At 41.9% G+C, this 17,321-nt stretch overlaps 1 protein-coding gene across 1 annotated transcript; it reads left to right on the top strand.

Moving 5' to 3' along the window:
- Positions 1 to 9,579: 9,579 nt before the first annotated feature.
- LOC121763888 lies at positions 9,580 to 17,215 on the top strand. Its single transcript, XM_042159985.1, has 2 exons — positions 9,580 to 10,748; positions 17,159 to 17,215. Exons 1-2 carry the CDS (start codon positions 9,662 to 9,664, stop codon positions 17,161 to 17,163), a joined length of 1,092 nt encoding a protein of 363 aa, XP_042015919.1. The 5' UTR covers positions 9,580 to 9,661; the 3' UTR covers positions 17,164 to 17,215.
- Positions 17,216 to 17,321: the final 106 nt, after the last annotated feature.

The raw sequence follows: 17,321 nt of genomic DNA, 5'->3' as shown, positions 1-17,321 counted from the left end.
ATCAATGGTCGCCTGGTAGCTATTGTTGTATGCAAAGGCAAAACGGATTCTCAACTACCTCCTCTATTCAGTATGACTGCTCGTAACATATCTTCTAGGGTCTGAATCGTTCTTTCTGACTGTCCATCCGTTTGTGGATGAAATGCTGTGCTAAAATTTAGTATTGAGCCCAGTTCCTTCTGCAAGCTTTTCCAAACCCTTGAGGTGAGTTTCGGATCTCGATCCGAGGTGATTGTTATCGGGATTCCATGTAGACGTACGATTTCTTGGACATACAACTGAGCTAAATTCTCTGACCCATAAGTGATATGAATGGGAATGAAATGAGCACACTTGGTAAGGCGGTCAACGATAACCCAGATAGCAGTATTTCCTCGTTTGGTTTTAGGCAGACCTATTACAAAGTCCATTGTTATATGATCCCATTTCCACTCAGGGATTTCTAAAGGTTGCAATTTCCCATGAGGTCGTTGGTGCAATGCCTTAACTTGCTGGCATGCTAGGCATCTTTCCACGAACATGGTAACGCTTCTTTTCATACCATCCCACCAAAATTTCTTTTTCAAGTCTTGATACATCTTAGTGCTCCCTGGATGGGCAGTATACGGTGTGTCATGAGCTTCACTCAAAATCTTATTTCTGAGCTCATCATTATTTGGCACACAGATTCTCCCATCGAAGGTGAGAGCATTGTCTGCTTCTTCTTTAAAATTTTTTCCATCACCAGATCGTACTTTTTCTCGAATCTTTTCCATGATGTCATCTTGTCTTTGTGCGTTTATAATTTGAGTTCTCAAATCTGGTTCCATCACTAAGGTGGCAATTTTCGCTTCCACTGTTTCATGTGGTTGCACTACTTCCAGCCCCATTTTGTTGAATTCTCGCCATAGTTCTTCTTCTTGAGTGATCACCACTGCTAACTGCTAAGATTTTCGACTAAGAGCATCAGCTACCACATTAGCCTTGCCTGGGTGGTAGTTTATGCCACAATCGTAATCTTTCACTAATTCCAGCCATCTTCTCTGTCGCATATTCAGTTCCTTTTGTTCAAAGAAGTATTTGAGACTCTTATGATCAGTGAAAATCTCACATCGAGCTCCATAAAGGTGGTGCCTCCATATTTTCAGAGCATGTACTACCGCGGCTAATTCCAAATCATGTGTCGGGTAATTCATCTCTTGGGGCCTCAGTTGTAGTGACGCATAAGCAATTACTTTCTCATTTTGCATCAACACACAACCCAACCCATTCTTTGAGGCATCTGTGTAAATTACATAGCTTGTTCCTGATTCAGGGACTGCTAACACCGGAGCTGTTGTTAATTTTTCCTTCAGCAGTTGGAAGCTATGTTCGCATTCTGATGTCCACACAAACCTGATGCCCTTTTTAAGTTGTTGCGTCATTGGCCTAGAAATCTTGGAGAAACCTTCAATGAACCTTCTGTAGTAGCCGGCCAACCCAAGGAAGCTTCGAATTTCACTAGGGGTGGTTGGTGGTTTCCAGTTTTGTATAGCCTCCACTTTTGCCGGATCCACTCGAATGCCTTCCGCAGTTACCACATGTCCAAGGAAGTTCACCTCATTTAGCCAAAATTCACATTTGCTAAATTTTGCATAGAGCTTTTCAGTCCTCAAGGTTTCTAATGCAACTCTGAGGTGTTCTTCATGTTCCTTTACACCCTTCGAGTAGATGAGTATGTCGTCTATGAAGACCAAGACGAACTTATCCAGATAGGGATGGAATACGCGATTCATTAGATCCATAAATACAGCAAGGGCATTAGTCAATCCAAAAGGCATTACTAAAAATTCATAATGACCATATCGGGTGCGAAAAGCCGTTTTGGGTACATCTTCTGGTCGAATCCTTAACTGGTGATAGCCGGATCTTAAATCCATTTTGGAGAATACCCTAGCATCCTTGAGCTGATCGAACAAATCGTCTATCCTCGGCAATGGGTATTTATTCTTAAGTGTTAGCTTGTTCAGTTCCCGATAGTCAATACACATTCTTAGCGATCCATCCTTCTTTTTGACAAAGAGTACAGGAGCTCCCCATGGTGAAGTGCTAGGTCTGATAAAGCCTAGATCCATGAGTTCCTGTAACTGTATCTTGAGTTCTCCCAATTCCTTTGCCGCCATCCGGTATGGTGCTTTCGATATTGGGACAGATCCAGGTTCCAAATCAATGTTAAATTCCAGTTGTCTATCAGGTGGTAACCCAGGTAGAACATCAGGAAACACGTCTGGAAACTCACGCACGACGTTCACATCCCCGATTTCCATTTTTTTCTTATGTTCCTCGTTCTGGTAAACGAGGTAAGCGGAACACCCTTTTCTTATTAATGTTGCTGCATGTAAGGCAGAGATTATGGATTGTCGTTTATTCATGGTGACCCCATAGAAACGTGCTAGTGCTTCGCTTGTGTTTTGAAAGAAAATTTTTCTTTCTTTACATTGGATGGTGACATGGTTTTCAGCCAACCAATCCATTCCTAGTATAAGGTCAACATCACACATTTTCAGGACCTTCAAATTACTAACTAGGATCCTATGTTCCCCCAATAAGACTTCTATGTTCGAGCAAGTTCGAGTGATTTCTATAATTCCTCCGACGGGTGAGGTTACCTTGATTTTATATTCAGCTGGTTCAGTTGTCAGTCTCAAGGTATCAACACAAGAGTCCGATATAAAAGAATGTGAAGCTCCAGTATCAAATAATAAAATGACAGGTATGTCAAGTAGCATGGCCATACCTGCCAGATTTCCTTTTTCTCCCTCAGGTTGCTCCCGCCTCAGTGCGTAGGCCCTGGCCTGTGTTGGAAGCCTCAGTTGATGGTGTTGCAGACATCGTGGGGGTTGTTGCTGACCTCTCTGAGGTTGTACATTTACCGCCCGTAGCTGGGAGTGTTGTCCTAGTGGATAGGGTCCTGTACCCCTTCCATAAGACTTGGTTGGACAATTTTTTGCAAAATGACCAATTTTACCACACTTATAACAAGCTTCAGTCCCGGCTCTACATATCCCATTATGTATCTTGTTACAATTGGAGCATGGAATGGGACTTGGTCGGCTTCCCGCTGAATTGAAAGTGAGCTGTCTTGGAAAGTTCTGCGCACGATCTTGGCCATACCATGGTTTCTTTTGTTCACACTGAGTTTGATTACCATCCCACTTTCTTTTGTCTCCTGGACTTTGAATTTGAGCACGTGGCGGTGGTACACTAGGCATAGGTTTCTCTACTGGCATTGCTGACTCAATGGCAAGCGCTCGTTGAAGAGATTCAGAATAAGATAATCCACCATGGCTTGCCAGTGCCATTCTTATTTCATGTCTTAACCCACCACAAAATTTTTCAGCCAATTTTTCCTCTGTGTTAACCTGATCCGGGGCATATCTGGACATGTCAGTGAATATACGCTCGTAATCTGTTACTGACATCCTCCCTTGTTTCAGATTATAAAATTCCATTTCCTTATTCTTCCGGTAACTTTTGGGAATATATTTCTCATAGAATCCTTCCTTGAATTGCTCCCAGGTCATATTAGTTAACTCTTGAGCCCCCATTATTTTTTTGCGTGCCTCCCACCAGTAATCTGCCGACCCTTTTAATTGGAAAGGCACACAAATTAAGCGCTCTGGATATGTGAAGTGAAATAAGTTGAAAATGCGTTCAATTGTGCGTATCCAAGTTTCTGCATCCGTAGGATCACCCATACCATCAAATATTGGTGGTTTTTGTTTCAGGAAAATCTCTTCTTTTCTTCGATCTGATACTAGAGGTGGTGGGGGTGGTGGAGTTATTTCACGTTGTTCCTCAAATTCTTCATGTTCGGGTGGTGGCACTACTCCAATTCCTCTTCCTCTCCCTCTCCCTCGGGGTCGCCCAATCCTCATTGGTGGCATTCTAAATTGACAAAACATTTTTTTTATAAGGCTTTACGTGTATATATATATGGGATAAAACCATTTAGTAAATAACTAAATAACGCTATTTGTATTGTGTCAGATTAAAATTATTCAACAATACAATCGAATCAATAATAACAATAAGGATAGGGAGTCATTGAAAATATGAACATATATGTATATACATGTGAAAATTGCCTTTTGGATAACCAAGAGGACTTTTTTTTTTGTACAAGATATAGTTTTACAAGCATCACAATACTATCCAAAACATCGTCAAGACCTAAACATGAAATACATGTACCCATATATACATCATACAAAAGTAGTAGCTACTACACCCAAAACAAAAACACATAACCGAACAGTCTCACAGCGGGTCTGTTTCGGATAAGTACAGTGATCACATCTACTTTACTACTAAGGTGTTGTAGGTTTCGTGACACTGGCTTCTGACTTGCAGGTCATATCTTCTTCTGGCTCTTCTTCAATGTCTTCATCATCAGAACTGCTAATGACGATGGCAGTCATACGACTCCCTCCTGGCCTATATCGTCCACGAGTCATCTCATCAAAATGACTAAATATCCAAGCATTAAACTTGAGCTCCTCTGAAGTCGGTGGGTGGTAAACAGAGACCGGAGAAGTCCCCTCAGCTGGAGATACGCGCGGGGTCGTGGATAGAGGCTGTAAACGATCAGTACCCACCGTACATGGCTGATTGTTCAAGTCGGTAAGAGTACAAGCTGGGGCCTTACCCTGTCTGTGCCTCTTTGCTGAAGTGTCTGTCGTTGTAGCATGTTCCATAGGTGTCTGGGCCTCAGGGATCCTCACTGGTGACCACCTCAATGGTGACCTGTAACATCCCAAACTTTTGTGACCCTTTTTATTATGTTATTGGAATTTTGGAATTTTGAAACGTTTGATTTTATGTGATTAAGTGCTTTGCGTGAAATAAATTGTCATGGTTAATGTGAATGATGAGCTTGAGACTTTATGTCATTCCAATATGGGGAAATAATTAATAGGATCATGCATTTATTCTTTCTCAAGTCAATTTATTGAAATATCCGGCCCTTCCTAATTATTGAGATAGTACTTCTTTTGTGGATTTAATTAAATTATTTTGGGACTTTAATCCAAATTAAATCCAAACCCATGGACCGTAAATTATACTACAAGAAATTCGAACTCCATTTTATTTTTCCTTGGGAGTTTTCGAAAATCTCCTATAGGAGAATGAATTAATCCCTTGATTAATTGGTGCTTTATTGACTCCCTTCCTTTGAATTTAATCCAATTAAATCATGTGATAATTTATTTCTTCACCCAAAATAAATAGAGAGTTGGGGTATTTTTCCTTGGCTATTTAGCCTATCAATTTTGGCCCCCTCCAATAAAGTTGGAGAGTAATTTATTTGTTTCCTAATTTGTGGGATCCCTTTTTATTCAAATAAATTCCTATGCCTAATTAATTGAGGATGTGAATATTTTTCTTCTATTGTTCCTCCATATCACACGCCCCTAGGCACTTATTTTCCTTGTGGGAATTTAATTAATTATTGCCTTTTTATGGGAGCCTTTTTCCATAAAGGAATTACCAAATTTAAATCCTATTCTATTTAATTGGGGATTTAAATAATTTCCTTGTACAAATTTCCTCTTGAAATTCTCGGCCCCCACCACATTAATTCCTACTTGGAGATTTAATTTATTTTTGTTCCCTTGTTTATGGAATATTCACCTTTATTTCCTAATTTATGAATATTCTCTCCAAGTAAATATTGCTATATCTCATTGTTATTAAATAAGCAAATATTGAATTAAACCCCCCCCCCCTCATTATGCACGCCTACTTTGTGCTCTAATTGGGAGATTTTTATTTAATTTATTCCTCCCACAATTTAATTAATTCATTAGGTGTGGGATTTTAACCTAGACTATAAATATTAAAAGCCTTAACCCTAGCCACTATTTCTTTTTCACGCCACTCTCTCCTCACCCTCACTCCCACACGGTTTTGCCTTCTTCCCCACTCTCCCATCTCCAAAAACCTCCATTCAAGCTTATTCTTGCATCCATTGGAGTTTCCTTCAAGAATCTCCGACGAATCGCCTTGTTCTTCGCTTCTACCGATTGGTTTTTGCCAAAGGAAGGTATAATTGCTCACTTCTACTCCTCTTCCGTTTTTGAACCATGTTTTGAGTCCTACATGCATGTAGAGAGCGTAGGTTCGATAGATCGAAAGTTTTAACGGGAGGGAATTGTATGTTCGTATGAACTTGTTTGGTTTTGCGTTGTTGGTTGAATTCACATGTGATTGGATCGAAATAATTGTGAAAAATATGAGTTGGTATGCAAATATGTGTTTGAGGAATGTGTAAGCATGATGATGTGTTTTCGAGCATGAAGAATCGGTGTTTTCGTTGTGGAAATTTAAAAACCCTATTTTCGGATTTGAACCAGAATTCTGTGATGCTCGACCAGTGACTTATGATCTGAAGTCGACGCATCAAACGAACGAATTTTGCTACGAAATTTTTACTGAGTAAACTTCAAGATGTTTTCGGTATCTCGTGTAAATTTCAGCCTGTTTTATCGAAAAATGAATTTTTAATAAATGTTTGAAGTCGACTGCGCAAATCGGCCAGAAACGCGAGTTCTCGTCATGAATGTTTCATTTTCTGTTTGACTGACCAAATGAACTCCGATTGATGTAATTCTTGAACGATATGAATATTTGATGTGTCTTCTGTATTGTGTAAAATTTTCAGCCTTTTTGGGCATCGTATGAAATTATGGTGAATTTTTCAAATGAACTGCGCAATACTGTCGGAAATCGTATGTTCCGACCAGAGAGTTCAATATGTGATATGACTGACTAAATGACGTGATTTCGATATGAAAATTTTCATGGATGAACTTGAATGTGTCCTCTGTATCGTGACCAAAAAATTAGCATGTTTTGAGGTCGGGTGAATTTAAAGTGATTTTTACAAAACGGTCGCGCAATTCTGCCAGTTTTCTGCCTTGATTAAATGACACTTAGTTTCAAGTTTAAAAGTACTATATGATGCATGTATGTGCAAGGAACGTGTTTAAATGTTGAAATCACTTGCGATAAGTTGAAATGTGTTACGTGTGTTTTATACCCTTGTGATGTATGTTGGGCTTTGGGATTGATGAGAACAATGAGAGTGAAGCGATAGGACATGCATAGTAGTATGTTTTTGTGTGAGGCTGACTTGTGTTGTCGTTGACAAGGGTGTTGTGTTTTCGTGAACTCGAGGATCGAGAGTTGCTAAGTTGGGTTGTGATTTTGCTAAGAGAACGAGGTGGGCTTTCTTTTCAAACCTCTTTACTTTTCCGAAAAATATTATGTGGAGATATAAGGGTGGTTTAACTGTTATGTCATGCCATGATGTTTTTGTTATGAGATTGTGTGCCTGATGCCTAGTTCGTATGAGTTTACTCCGTTAGGCTATATGGCTGTGTTGTGAAACGAATTCGGGTCCGAGTAGGGCCGTAAACCCTATCGGGCTGTGTACACTGGTGGGATCGTGAGCCGTCCTTGCAAGTCGGCCGGTCTCGTGGGCGAATAGTGTGGCCACACTTTCGTCGCACTGTGATTGTGATTGTTGGATTGATGTGAAAGTGGGGAGATTATTTGACTGGCCAGTCTATGAAACTTTTTGTGTTCTCGTGATATTTTTCTTTACTGCGTATAAAACTCGAGATCACTGGTATGGATGACATAACTTGATAAATATTTTCGGCATGAGCCCATTGAGTACAACAAGTACTCAGCCCTGCAATTTCTTTTTAAAATTTTGCAGGTTGAGCGGGATGTTGCGGTGGATGTTGAGCTGGCTAGAGAACTTAGGATACGTTGTGTCGTCATACATAGGCGTGATCCTTGACTCTCCTTGAACCCTTTTATCCGCTGCTATGTTTTAATTTATGTCTTAAGATCTTAAGCTTTTCGTTTTGGTGTTGGAACATGTATGGTGGTGTTAGGTTTTAAACGTGCATCTACGTTGTCTTTTGAAAATGGTTTTCTCTGAGATTTAAGTTTAATGCGTGTTTTACTTAAACTTTTAATTGATGTATTTCTTAAGTCTAACTTTTCCGTTGTCCTTTTTTTTAAAAGTATTCTTTTATCTTATGTCCTTTCAAAAAAATAATAACGTTAAAATCTTTAAACTAAGTTGTTTTCCTTTCTTCAAAATTAATTAAGTTTTTTTTTTAATTGAAATCCATGCATGTCGGTCACGATCGCCGCGTTTGTGGTACCCCTTGTATGGGCGGTCGTGACAGAGTGGTATCAGAGCTTTGTTCTTTCGCTCTGGTCCGAGAGTCTTCTTTCACTTTAAGTCTAAGTTAGTGAACCCTTATTTGACTAGAAGTGTCATGAAGGCTCAACATCCAGGCATCACGCTCAACCGATGAAAGTGAGGTATGTTTAAATTGTTGGAAGTATGGAAGAGTAGTGCATGAAAATGTATGATGATATGATATGACATTGACAAGTTTATGCATGGGAGTGAATGATATGCATGAGGATGAGTTGTAATGGAATGGTTATACGAGCATGATTGACATAATACCTTGAGCATGTGCTATGTTTATGATTATGATGTTGTAATAGCATGGTTTCGTGGAAGTACAAGTATGATTGGCATGATAATTGAGACATGTATTTTATGTGCAAAGGTGATACCGATATGGCATGAATACTTGTGTGTATGAACTAAGTGATGTTGCTAAATGTGTTTTATGCGCGAAAATACTACAACGATAGCATGCAAAGATATGAAACGTTAAGACAACGACAAACTTTCGAACTACGCGACAAACTTAACAACTTTTTTCAAACAATAATACAATTTGGTGTTTTAAAAGAAATTTTCGTCTCCGCGTAGATGGTACGAACGAAACAAACCGCGCTTAAGAGCAGTCAGTATAGTGCTAGAATGCGACAAGCGATTTACGATTACGACCACTATGAGAGAGAGGAAGGCAAGGCTTTGAGAGAGGTTGTCGCCCGTTTTGAGACCCTATGGCGAGATGTCTACGGGTACCATGTAACGGCCTATGGTGGCATAAGAAGACTAATTGAGTTGATGCCCGACAATTGGGAGTCTTGGTTGGAAACAACAGCCAGTCGGTTCACGTGGTACGAACCAAGAAACCAGATGATGGCCGGCGACATGAAAGGTTTTCTAAAGGCCTTAACCTGTGCTTTGATTGACTCATGTTCCGAGCGACCACCATCGACAGAGAAAGAAGAAGATTAGACCTTTTGGGAAGACAAAGATGTGATCGAGGTTAAACCAACGGCAGTAAGAGAAGCCGTACCACAAGAAGGCATGGTCCCGGGTTTTGAAGATGACTACGTGGATGTTAACACGGATGATAGTATGGATGACGAAGAAGATCTCCGTATGATTGATGAGTACCACGTAGAAGAGGAAGAGGACCCGGAAGAGGAAGAAGACCCGGAAGAGGATATTAGCACTAGATAGATGTGTGATGTTGTTTTCTTTTCCTTAAGTTGTTAAGACAGTGGAAGTAGCACCTTTTTGTTTTCCGAACGAATGCTTTTGTTTTTCCTTTCCACGTTGTTTATGGAAGTTTCCCTCTTCACGTGCTTTTAAGTAATTGTGTTTTATCGTATCGTACGCGTGCATGAAAGCGATGATGTTTTAATAACGATGTACTCACAACGGTGCTAACCTGTGTTTTAGATCAACATGCCCCCGAGACGTAGACGTGGTCCGCGTGTGGAGAACAATGTGGGGGAGCAGACGGAAGGAAGTGTCGGCAATCCACCCCCGCCTCCACCACCACCTCTACCCCAACCAAACGAAAGGGAGTACATCAAAGCCTTTCGGAAAGAGAACCCACCTAAGTTTGATGGATTGGGAGAGCCCCCGAAGGCGGAGGCATGGGTGCGCGATATTGAGCGTATCTTTGAGTTCATGGGATGCACGGACAGAGAACGCCTGGCCTGCGTGACTTATCAGCTGACAGGACCCGCTGACTTTTGGTGGGAAACAAAGAAGAGAACCATGGACCCCGCTCGCCGTGAGGCGCTTACTTGGGAGGATTTTAAGGAAGAGGTGTACAACAAGTATGTTCCGGAAAGTTATCGGCGGGCGAAGGTAGTGGAGTTCCACACGTTGAAGCAAGGAAGTATGACGGTCACAGAGTACGACCGCGCCCTATGTGAGATGACTCGCTATGCGCCAGAATTGGTGGATACAGACGAGAAGATGGCCGCGAAGTTCCGTTCTGGCCTTAGGACAGAGATAAGGGTCGCAGTGGCTAGTCGGAGGGGAATTCCTTATTCCGAGGTGCTGGGCTGTGCCTTAGATGTGGAGGAAGCACTGCCCAAGAATGAGAGGACAACAAACCCTACCCCATCTGCACCCCAAGCGAACTTTAGAGAAAAGAGGAAATGGGAGGGAAACCGAGTTTCTTTTGACAACAAGAGGCGTTTCTCCACTTTTCGGCAACCACAGAATCATGGGCGCCAAATTGTGCCACAACAGAGGGGAAACCCACAGAGAACACCCTACTGTAATCGGTGCTCCAAGCATCATGTTGGGGAGTGCCGAGTTGGAGGCATTCGGTGTTATGCCTGCGGTGGAAACGGGCACATGTCTCGAGAATGCCCAAACAATAACAAAAGTGGAGTGAAGAATGGGCAAGGACAGAGACCACCACAGCAGCCTCAACCAATCCGACAAGTGGCCCCACAGCAAGCAAGGGCATATGCACTCAAGGGGAATCAAGGGAAGGAACCCCAAGCCATCAAGGACAAGGAAAATTTGGCAGGTATGGGAACGCTCCAACAACTGCCTATTATTGTGCTGTTTGATACGGGTGCTTCGCATTCTTTTATTTCCATGTCATGTGTGAATGCCTTAGAACTCCCTACTGCTATGCTTGAATCGAGTTTGAATGTGTCCTCACCGGTTGGAGGATTGATTGATATTGTGAGAACTTGCTCGAACATAGAGTTTGTGTTAGGAGAACTAGAAGTAGTGGCCCATCTCTTGCACGTTATGCCTTTGGAGAACGTAGACATAATTTTGGGAATGGATTGGCTTACCGAGAACCACGCAACGATTTACTGTAAACAGAGGCAGATTTCCTTTCAAGCCCCGGGCGAAGAGCCGACTATCTTGTATGGGATCTCCATGAACCGACGAACCTCCATAATCTCCGCATTGCAAGCAACTACGATGATAAGGAAAGGACGTCCGGCGTATCTGGTATACTTGAATGGGGAAGAAAAGAAAGAATTGAGGGTGGAAGACGTGGCAGTGGTGCGAGATTTTCCCGAGGTGTTCCCCGAAGCTTTACCAGGACCGCCACCCGACAGACAGGTGGAGTTCACCATTGATTTAGAACCAGGATCAGCGCCAGTATCAAAGGCGCCATACCGAATGGCCCCTAAGGAGTTGGCCGAGTTGAAGGTCCAGTTGCAGGAACTGTTGGACTTGGGTTTCATTCGACCCAGTGTGTCACCATGGGGAGCGCCAGTTCTGTTCGTTAAGAAGAAGGACGGAACGATGAGAATGTGCATCGACTATCGTGAGCTAAACAAGATGACTTTGAAGAATAAGTACCCACTGCCAAGGATTGACGACTTGTTTGACCAACTTCGAGGAGCGGGCGTATTCTCGAAAATGGATTTGAGATCAGGGTATCATCAACTAAAGGTCCGACGAGAGGATGTGCCTAAGACTGCTTTTCGCACTCGTTATGGCCATTATGAGTTCGTCGTGATGCCGTTTGGTCTGACCAACGCCCCAGCCGTTTTTATGGACTTGATGAACCGAGTTTTCCACGAGTATCTTGACCAGTTTGTGTTAGTCTTCATCGACGACGTGTTGGTATACTCGAAGAACGAGGAGGAGCATGGACAGCACCTACGAACAGTGTTGGAAACGTTGCAAAGAGAGAAACTTTATGCCAAGTTTAGTAAGTGTGAGTTTTGGCTGACTCGAGTGAACTTCCTTGGTCATATTGTGACGGCAAATGGGATTCAAGTAGACCCAGCAAAGGTCGAGGCCGTACAGAATTGGAAATCACCGAAAACGCCAAGTGAAATCCGCAGTTTCTTGGGATTGGCGGGATATTATCGACGCTTCATTGAAGGATTCTCTAAGATTGCGAGACCGATGACGCAACTACTAAAGAAGGGAATCAAGGTAGTTTGGACGCCAGAGTGCGAGGCGAGTTTCCAACTGTTGAAGGAGAAATTGACTACAGCACCAGTCCTAGCGGTACCAGAACCCGACAAGGACTTCGCCGTCTACACGGACGCGTCAAAAGTAGGACTAGGATGCGTGTTGATGCAGGATGGGAAGGTGATAGCATATGCTTCCCGACAGTTGAGACCAAATGAGTTGAATTTTCCGACGCATGATTTGGCGTTAGCAGCAGTGGTGCACGCGCTGAAAATTTGGAGACATCATCTCTATGGAGTGAGATGCGAAATCTATACGGATCACAAGAGTCTCAAGTACTTCTTCGAGCAGAAGGAGCTAAACATGCGACAACGGCGTTGGTTAGAGGTCGTGAAGGACTATGACTGCGGTATTAATTACCATCCGGGCAAGGCGAACGTGGTCGCCGATGCCTTGAGTAGGAAGAACCAACCTCAACTAGCTTATTTCCTAACGCAAGAGGAAGCGTTGATTCACGAGTTCGACAAGATGAGTTTGGAGATAGTAAAAGCGCCCGAGACAGTAGGTGCAAGTTTGGCGACGCTAGTGATTGAGCCAGATTTGAGGACCAAGCTCATAGAAGCCCAGCGACGTGATGGAAAGTTGGAGGAGTTACGTGCGAAGGTGCGAGCCGAGGAGCTTGATCATTACCGTGAGGAGGCGGATAATGCCTTGACGTACGATGGACGATTGTGTGTGCCGAGCAATGAGGTGCTAAAAGAGGAGATTTTGAGTGAAGCGCACGACACGCCTTACACCGCACACCCCGGAAGCACGAAGATGTATCGGGATTTGAAACAACGGTTTTGGTGGAATGGAATGAAAGGAGACGTAGCGTCTTTTGTGGAACGATGTCTAGCATGCCAACAAGTGAAGGCCTTACACCAACGGCCATATGGGAAGCTGCAACCGCTCGAAATTCCTGAATGGAAGTGGGAGCATCTAGCTATGGATTTCGTGACGGGTTTGCCAAGGTCACCGAAGGGCAACACTGCGATCTGGGTGATCATTGATCGACTTACTAAAAGCGCGCACTTCTTACCGATTAAGATTACTTATGGCGCGGACAAACTAGCAAAGCTCTACGTGAACGAGATTGTGCGATTGCATGGAGTGCCAAAGACCATTGTATCCGACCGCGATACGAAGTTCACATCAAAGTTTTGGATGAGTTTGCAACGCGAATTGGGCACACAGTTGAATTTTAGTACTGCTTATCACCCGCAATCGGACGGGCAATCAGAGAGGACGATTCAGACACTTGAAGATATGTTGCGAGCTGTCGTCTTAGATCGAGGGGAAAGTTGGGAAACGGTTCTACCTTTGGTTGAATTCGCCTACAACAATAGCTATCAAGCGACGATCGATATGGCCCCGTACGAAGCCTTGTATGGCAGGAAGTGTCAATCCCCACTTTACTGGGATGAAGTCGGCGAGAGAAAGATGTTAGGGCCCGATGCTATAAAGGAGATGACTGAAATTGTGCATCAAATCCGCGCAAGGATCAAGGAAGCTCAAGATAGACAGAAGTCGTATGCGGACGTACGTCGAACGGAAATCAAATTCGACGTTGGTGACAAAGTGTTCTTGAAAGTGTCCCCGACGAGAGGAGCTGTGAGATTTGGAGTGAAGGGCAAGCTGAAACCGCGTTTTGTGGGACCGTACGAGATCATCGACGAAGTAGGTCCTGTAGCGTATCGTTTGGCGTTACCTCCCAGCTTTGGAAACGTGCATAACGTGTTCCACGTGTCGCAGTTGCGCAAGTACGTGTTTGACCCCAAACATGTGATTCACCAAGAGGAAGTGATCCTAACCCCCGACATGAGCTACGAGGAAAGGCCCGAAGCAATCCTAGATCGAAAGGTACAAGAGCTACGAAACAAGTCGATAGCGTCCGTGAAGGTGTTGTGGAAGCACCATGGCCCCGAAGAAGCTACGTGGGAGTTAGAAGATAAGATGAAAGAAAAGTTTCCCGAGCTGTTTATGTGAGACGATTAAATTTCGGGACGAAATTTCTGTTTAGAGGGGAAGGATGTAACATCCCAAACTTTTGTGACCCTTTTTATTATGTTATTGGAATTTTGGAATTTTGAAACGTTTGATTTTATGTGATTAAGTGCTTTGCGTGAAATAAATTGTCATGGTTAATGTGAATGATGAGCTTGAGACTTTATGTCATTCCAATATGGGGAAATAATTAATAGGATCATGCATTTATTCTTTCTCAAGTCAATTTATTGAAATATCCGGCCCTTCCTAATTATTGAGATAGTACTTCTTTTGTGGATTTAATTAAATTATTTTGGGACTTTAATCCAAATTAAATCCAAACCCATGGACCGTAAATTATACTACAAGAAATTCGAACTCCATTTTATTTTTCCTTGGGAGTTTTCGAAAATCTCCTATAGGAGAATGAATTAATCCCTTGATTAATTGGTGCTTTATTGACTCCCTTCCTTTGAATTTAATCCAATTAAATCATGTGATAATTTATTTCTTCACCCAAAATAAATAGAGAGTTGGGGTATTTTTCCTTGGCTATTTAGCCTATCAATTTCGGCCCCCTCCAATAAAGTTGGAGAGTAATTTATTTGTTTCCTAATTTGTGGGATCCCTTTTTATTCAAATAAATTCCTATGCCTAATTAATTGAGGATGTGAATATTTTTCTTCTATTGTTCCTCCATATCACACGCCCCTAGGCACTTATTTTCCTTGTGGGAATTTAATTAATTATTGCCTTTTTATGGGAGCCTTTTTCCATAAAGGAATTACCAAATTTAAATCCTATTCTATTTAATTGGGGATTTAAATAATTTCCTTGTACAAATTTCCTCTTGAAATTCTCGGCCCCCACCACATTAATTCCTACTTGGAGATTTAATTTATTTTTGTTCCCTTGTTTATGGAATATTCACCTTTATTTCCTAATTTATGAATATTCTCTCCAAGTAAATATTGCTATATCTCATTGTTATTAAATAAGCAAATATTGAATTAAACCCCCCCCTCATTATGCACGCCTACTTTGTGCTCTAATTGGGAGATTTTTATTTAATTTATTCCTCCCACAATTTAATTAATTCATTAGGTGTGGGATTTTAACCTAGACTATAAATATTAAAAGCCTTAACCCTAGCCACTATTTCTTTTTCACGCCACTCTCTCCTCACCCTCACTCCCACACGGTTTTGCCTTCTTCCCCACTCTCCCATCTCCAAAAACCTCCATTCAAGCTTATTCTTGCATCCATTGGAGTTTCCTTCAAGAATCTCCGACGAATCGCCTTGTTCTTCGCTTCTACCGATTGGTTTTTGCCAAAGGAAGGTATAATTGCTCACTTCTACTCCTCTTCCGTTTTTGAACCATGTTTTGAGTCCTACATGCATGTAGAGAGCGTAGGTTCGATAGATCGAAAGTTTTAACGGGAGGGAATTGTATGTTCGTATGAACTTGTTTGGTTTTGCGTTGTTGGTTGAATTCACATGTGATTGGATCGAAATAATTGTGAAAAATATGAGTTGGTATGCAAATATGTGTTTGAGGAATGTGTAAGCATGATGATGTGTTTTCGAGCATGAAGAATCGGTGTTTTCGTTGTGGAAATTTAAAAACCCTATTTTCGGATTTGAACCAGAATTCTGTGATGCTCGACCAGTGACTTATGATCTGTAGTCGACGCATCAAACGAACGAATTTTGCTACGAAATTTTTACTGAGTAAACTTCAAGATGTTTTCGGTGTCTCGTGTAAATTTCAGCCTGTTTTATCGAAAAATGAATTTTTAATAAATGTTTGAAGTCGACTGCGCAAATCTGCCAGAAACGCGAGTTCTCGTCATGAATGTTTCGTTTTCTGTTTGACTGACCAAATGAACTCCGATTGATGTAATTCTTGAACGATATGAATATTTGATGTGTCTTCTGTATTGTGTAAAATTTTCAGCCTTTTTGGGCATCGTATGAAATTATGGTGAATTTTTCAAATGAACTGCGCAATACTGTCGGAAATCGTATGTTCCGACCAGAGAGTTCAATATGTGATATGACTGACTAAATGACGTGATTTCGATATGAAAATTTTCATGGATGAACTTGAATGTGTCCTCTGTATCGTGACCAAAAAATTAGCATGTTTTGAGGTCGGGTGAATTTAAAGTGATTTTTACAAAACGGTCGCGCAATTCTGCCAGTTTTCTGCCTTGATTAAATGACACTTAGTTTCAAGTTTAAAAGTGCTATATGATGCATGTATGTGCAAGGAACGTGTTTAAATGTTGAAATCACTTGCGATAAGTTGAAATGTGTTACGTGTGTTTTATACCCTTGTGATGTATGTTGGGCTTTGGGATTGATGAGAACAATGAGAGTGAAGCGATAGGACATGCATAGTAGTATGTTTTTGTGTGAGGCTGACTTGTGTTGTCGTTGACAAGGGTGTTGTATTTTCGTGAACTCGAGGATCGAGAGTTGCTAAGTTGGGTTGTGATTTTGCTAAGAGAACGAGGTGGGCTTTCTTTTCAAACCTCTTTACTTTTCCGAAAAATATTATGTGGAGATATAAGGGTGGTTTAACTGTTATGTCATGCCATGATGTTTTTGTTATGAGATTGTGTGCCTGATGCCTAGTTCGTATGAGTTTACTCCGTTAGGCTATATGGCTGTGTTGTGAAACGAATTCGGGTCCGAGTAGGGCCGTAAACCCTATCGGGCTGTGTACACTGGTGGGATCGTGAGCCGTCCTTGCAAGTCGGCCGGTCTCGTGGGCGAATAGTGTGGCCACACTTTCGTCGCACTGTGATTGTGATTGTTGGATTGATGTGAAAAGTGGGGAGATTATTTGACTGGCCAGTCTATGAAACTCTTTGTGTTCTCGTGATATTTTTCTTTACTGCGTATAAAACTCGAGATCACTGGTATGGATGACATAACTTGATAAATATTTTCGGCATGAGCCCATTGAGTACAACAAGTACTCAGCCCTGCAATTTCTTTTTAAAATTTTGCAGGTTGAGCGGGATGTTGCGGTGGATGTTGAGCTGGCTAGAGAACTTAGGATACGTTGTGTCGTCATACATAGGCGTGATCCTTGACTCTCCTTGAACCCTTTTATCCGCTGCTATGTTTTAATTTATGTCTTAAGATCTTAAGCTTTTCGTTTTGGTGTTGGAA

This window comes from Salvia splendens, chromosome 14 (assembly GCF_004379255.2).
Source record: "Salvia splendens isolate huo1 chromosome 14, SspV2, whole genome shotgun sequence".
Lineage (NCBI taxonomy): Eukaryota > Viridiplantae > Streptophyta > Magnoliopsida > Lamiales > Lamiaceae > Salvia > Salvia splendens.
Note: the sequence above shows the minus strand (reverse complement) of the source record. Positions and strands in the feature narration are given on the sequence as shown.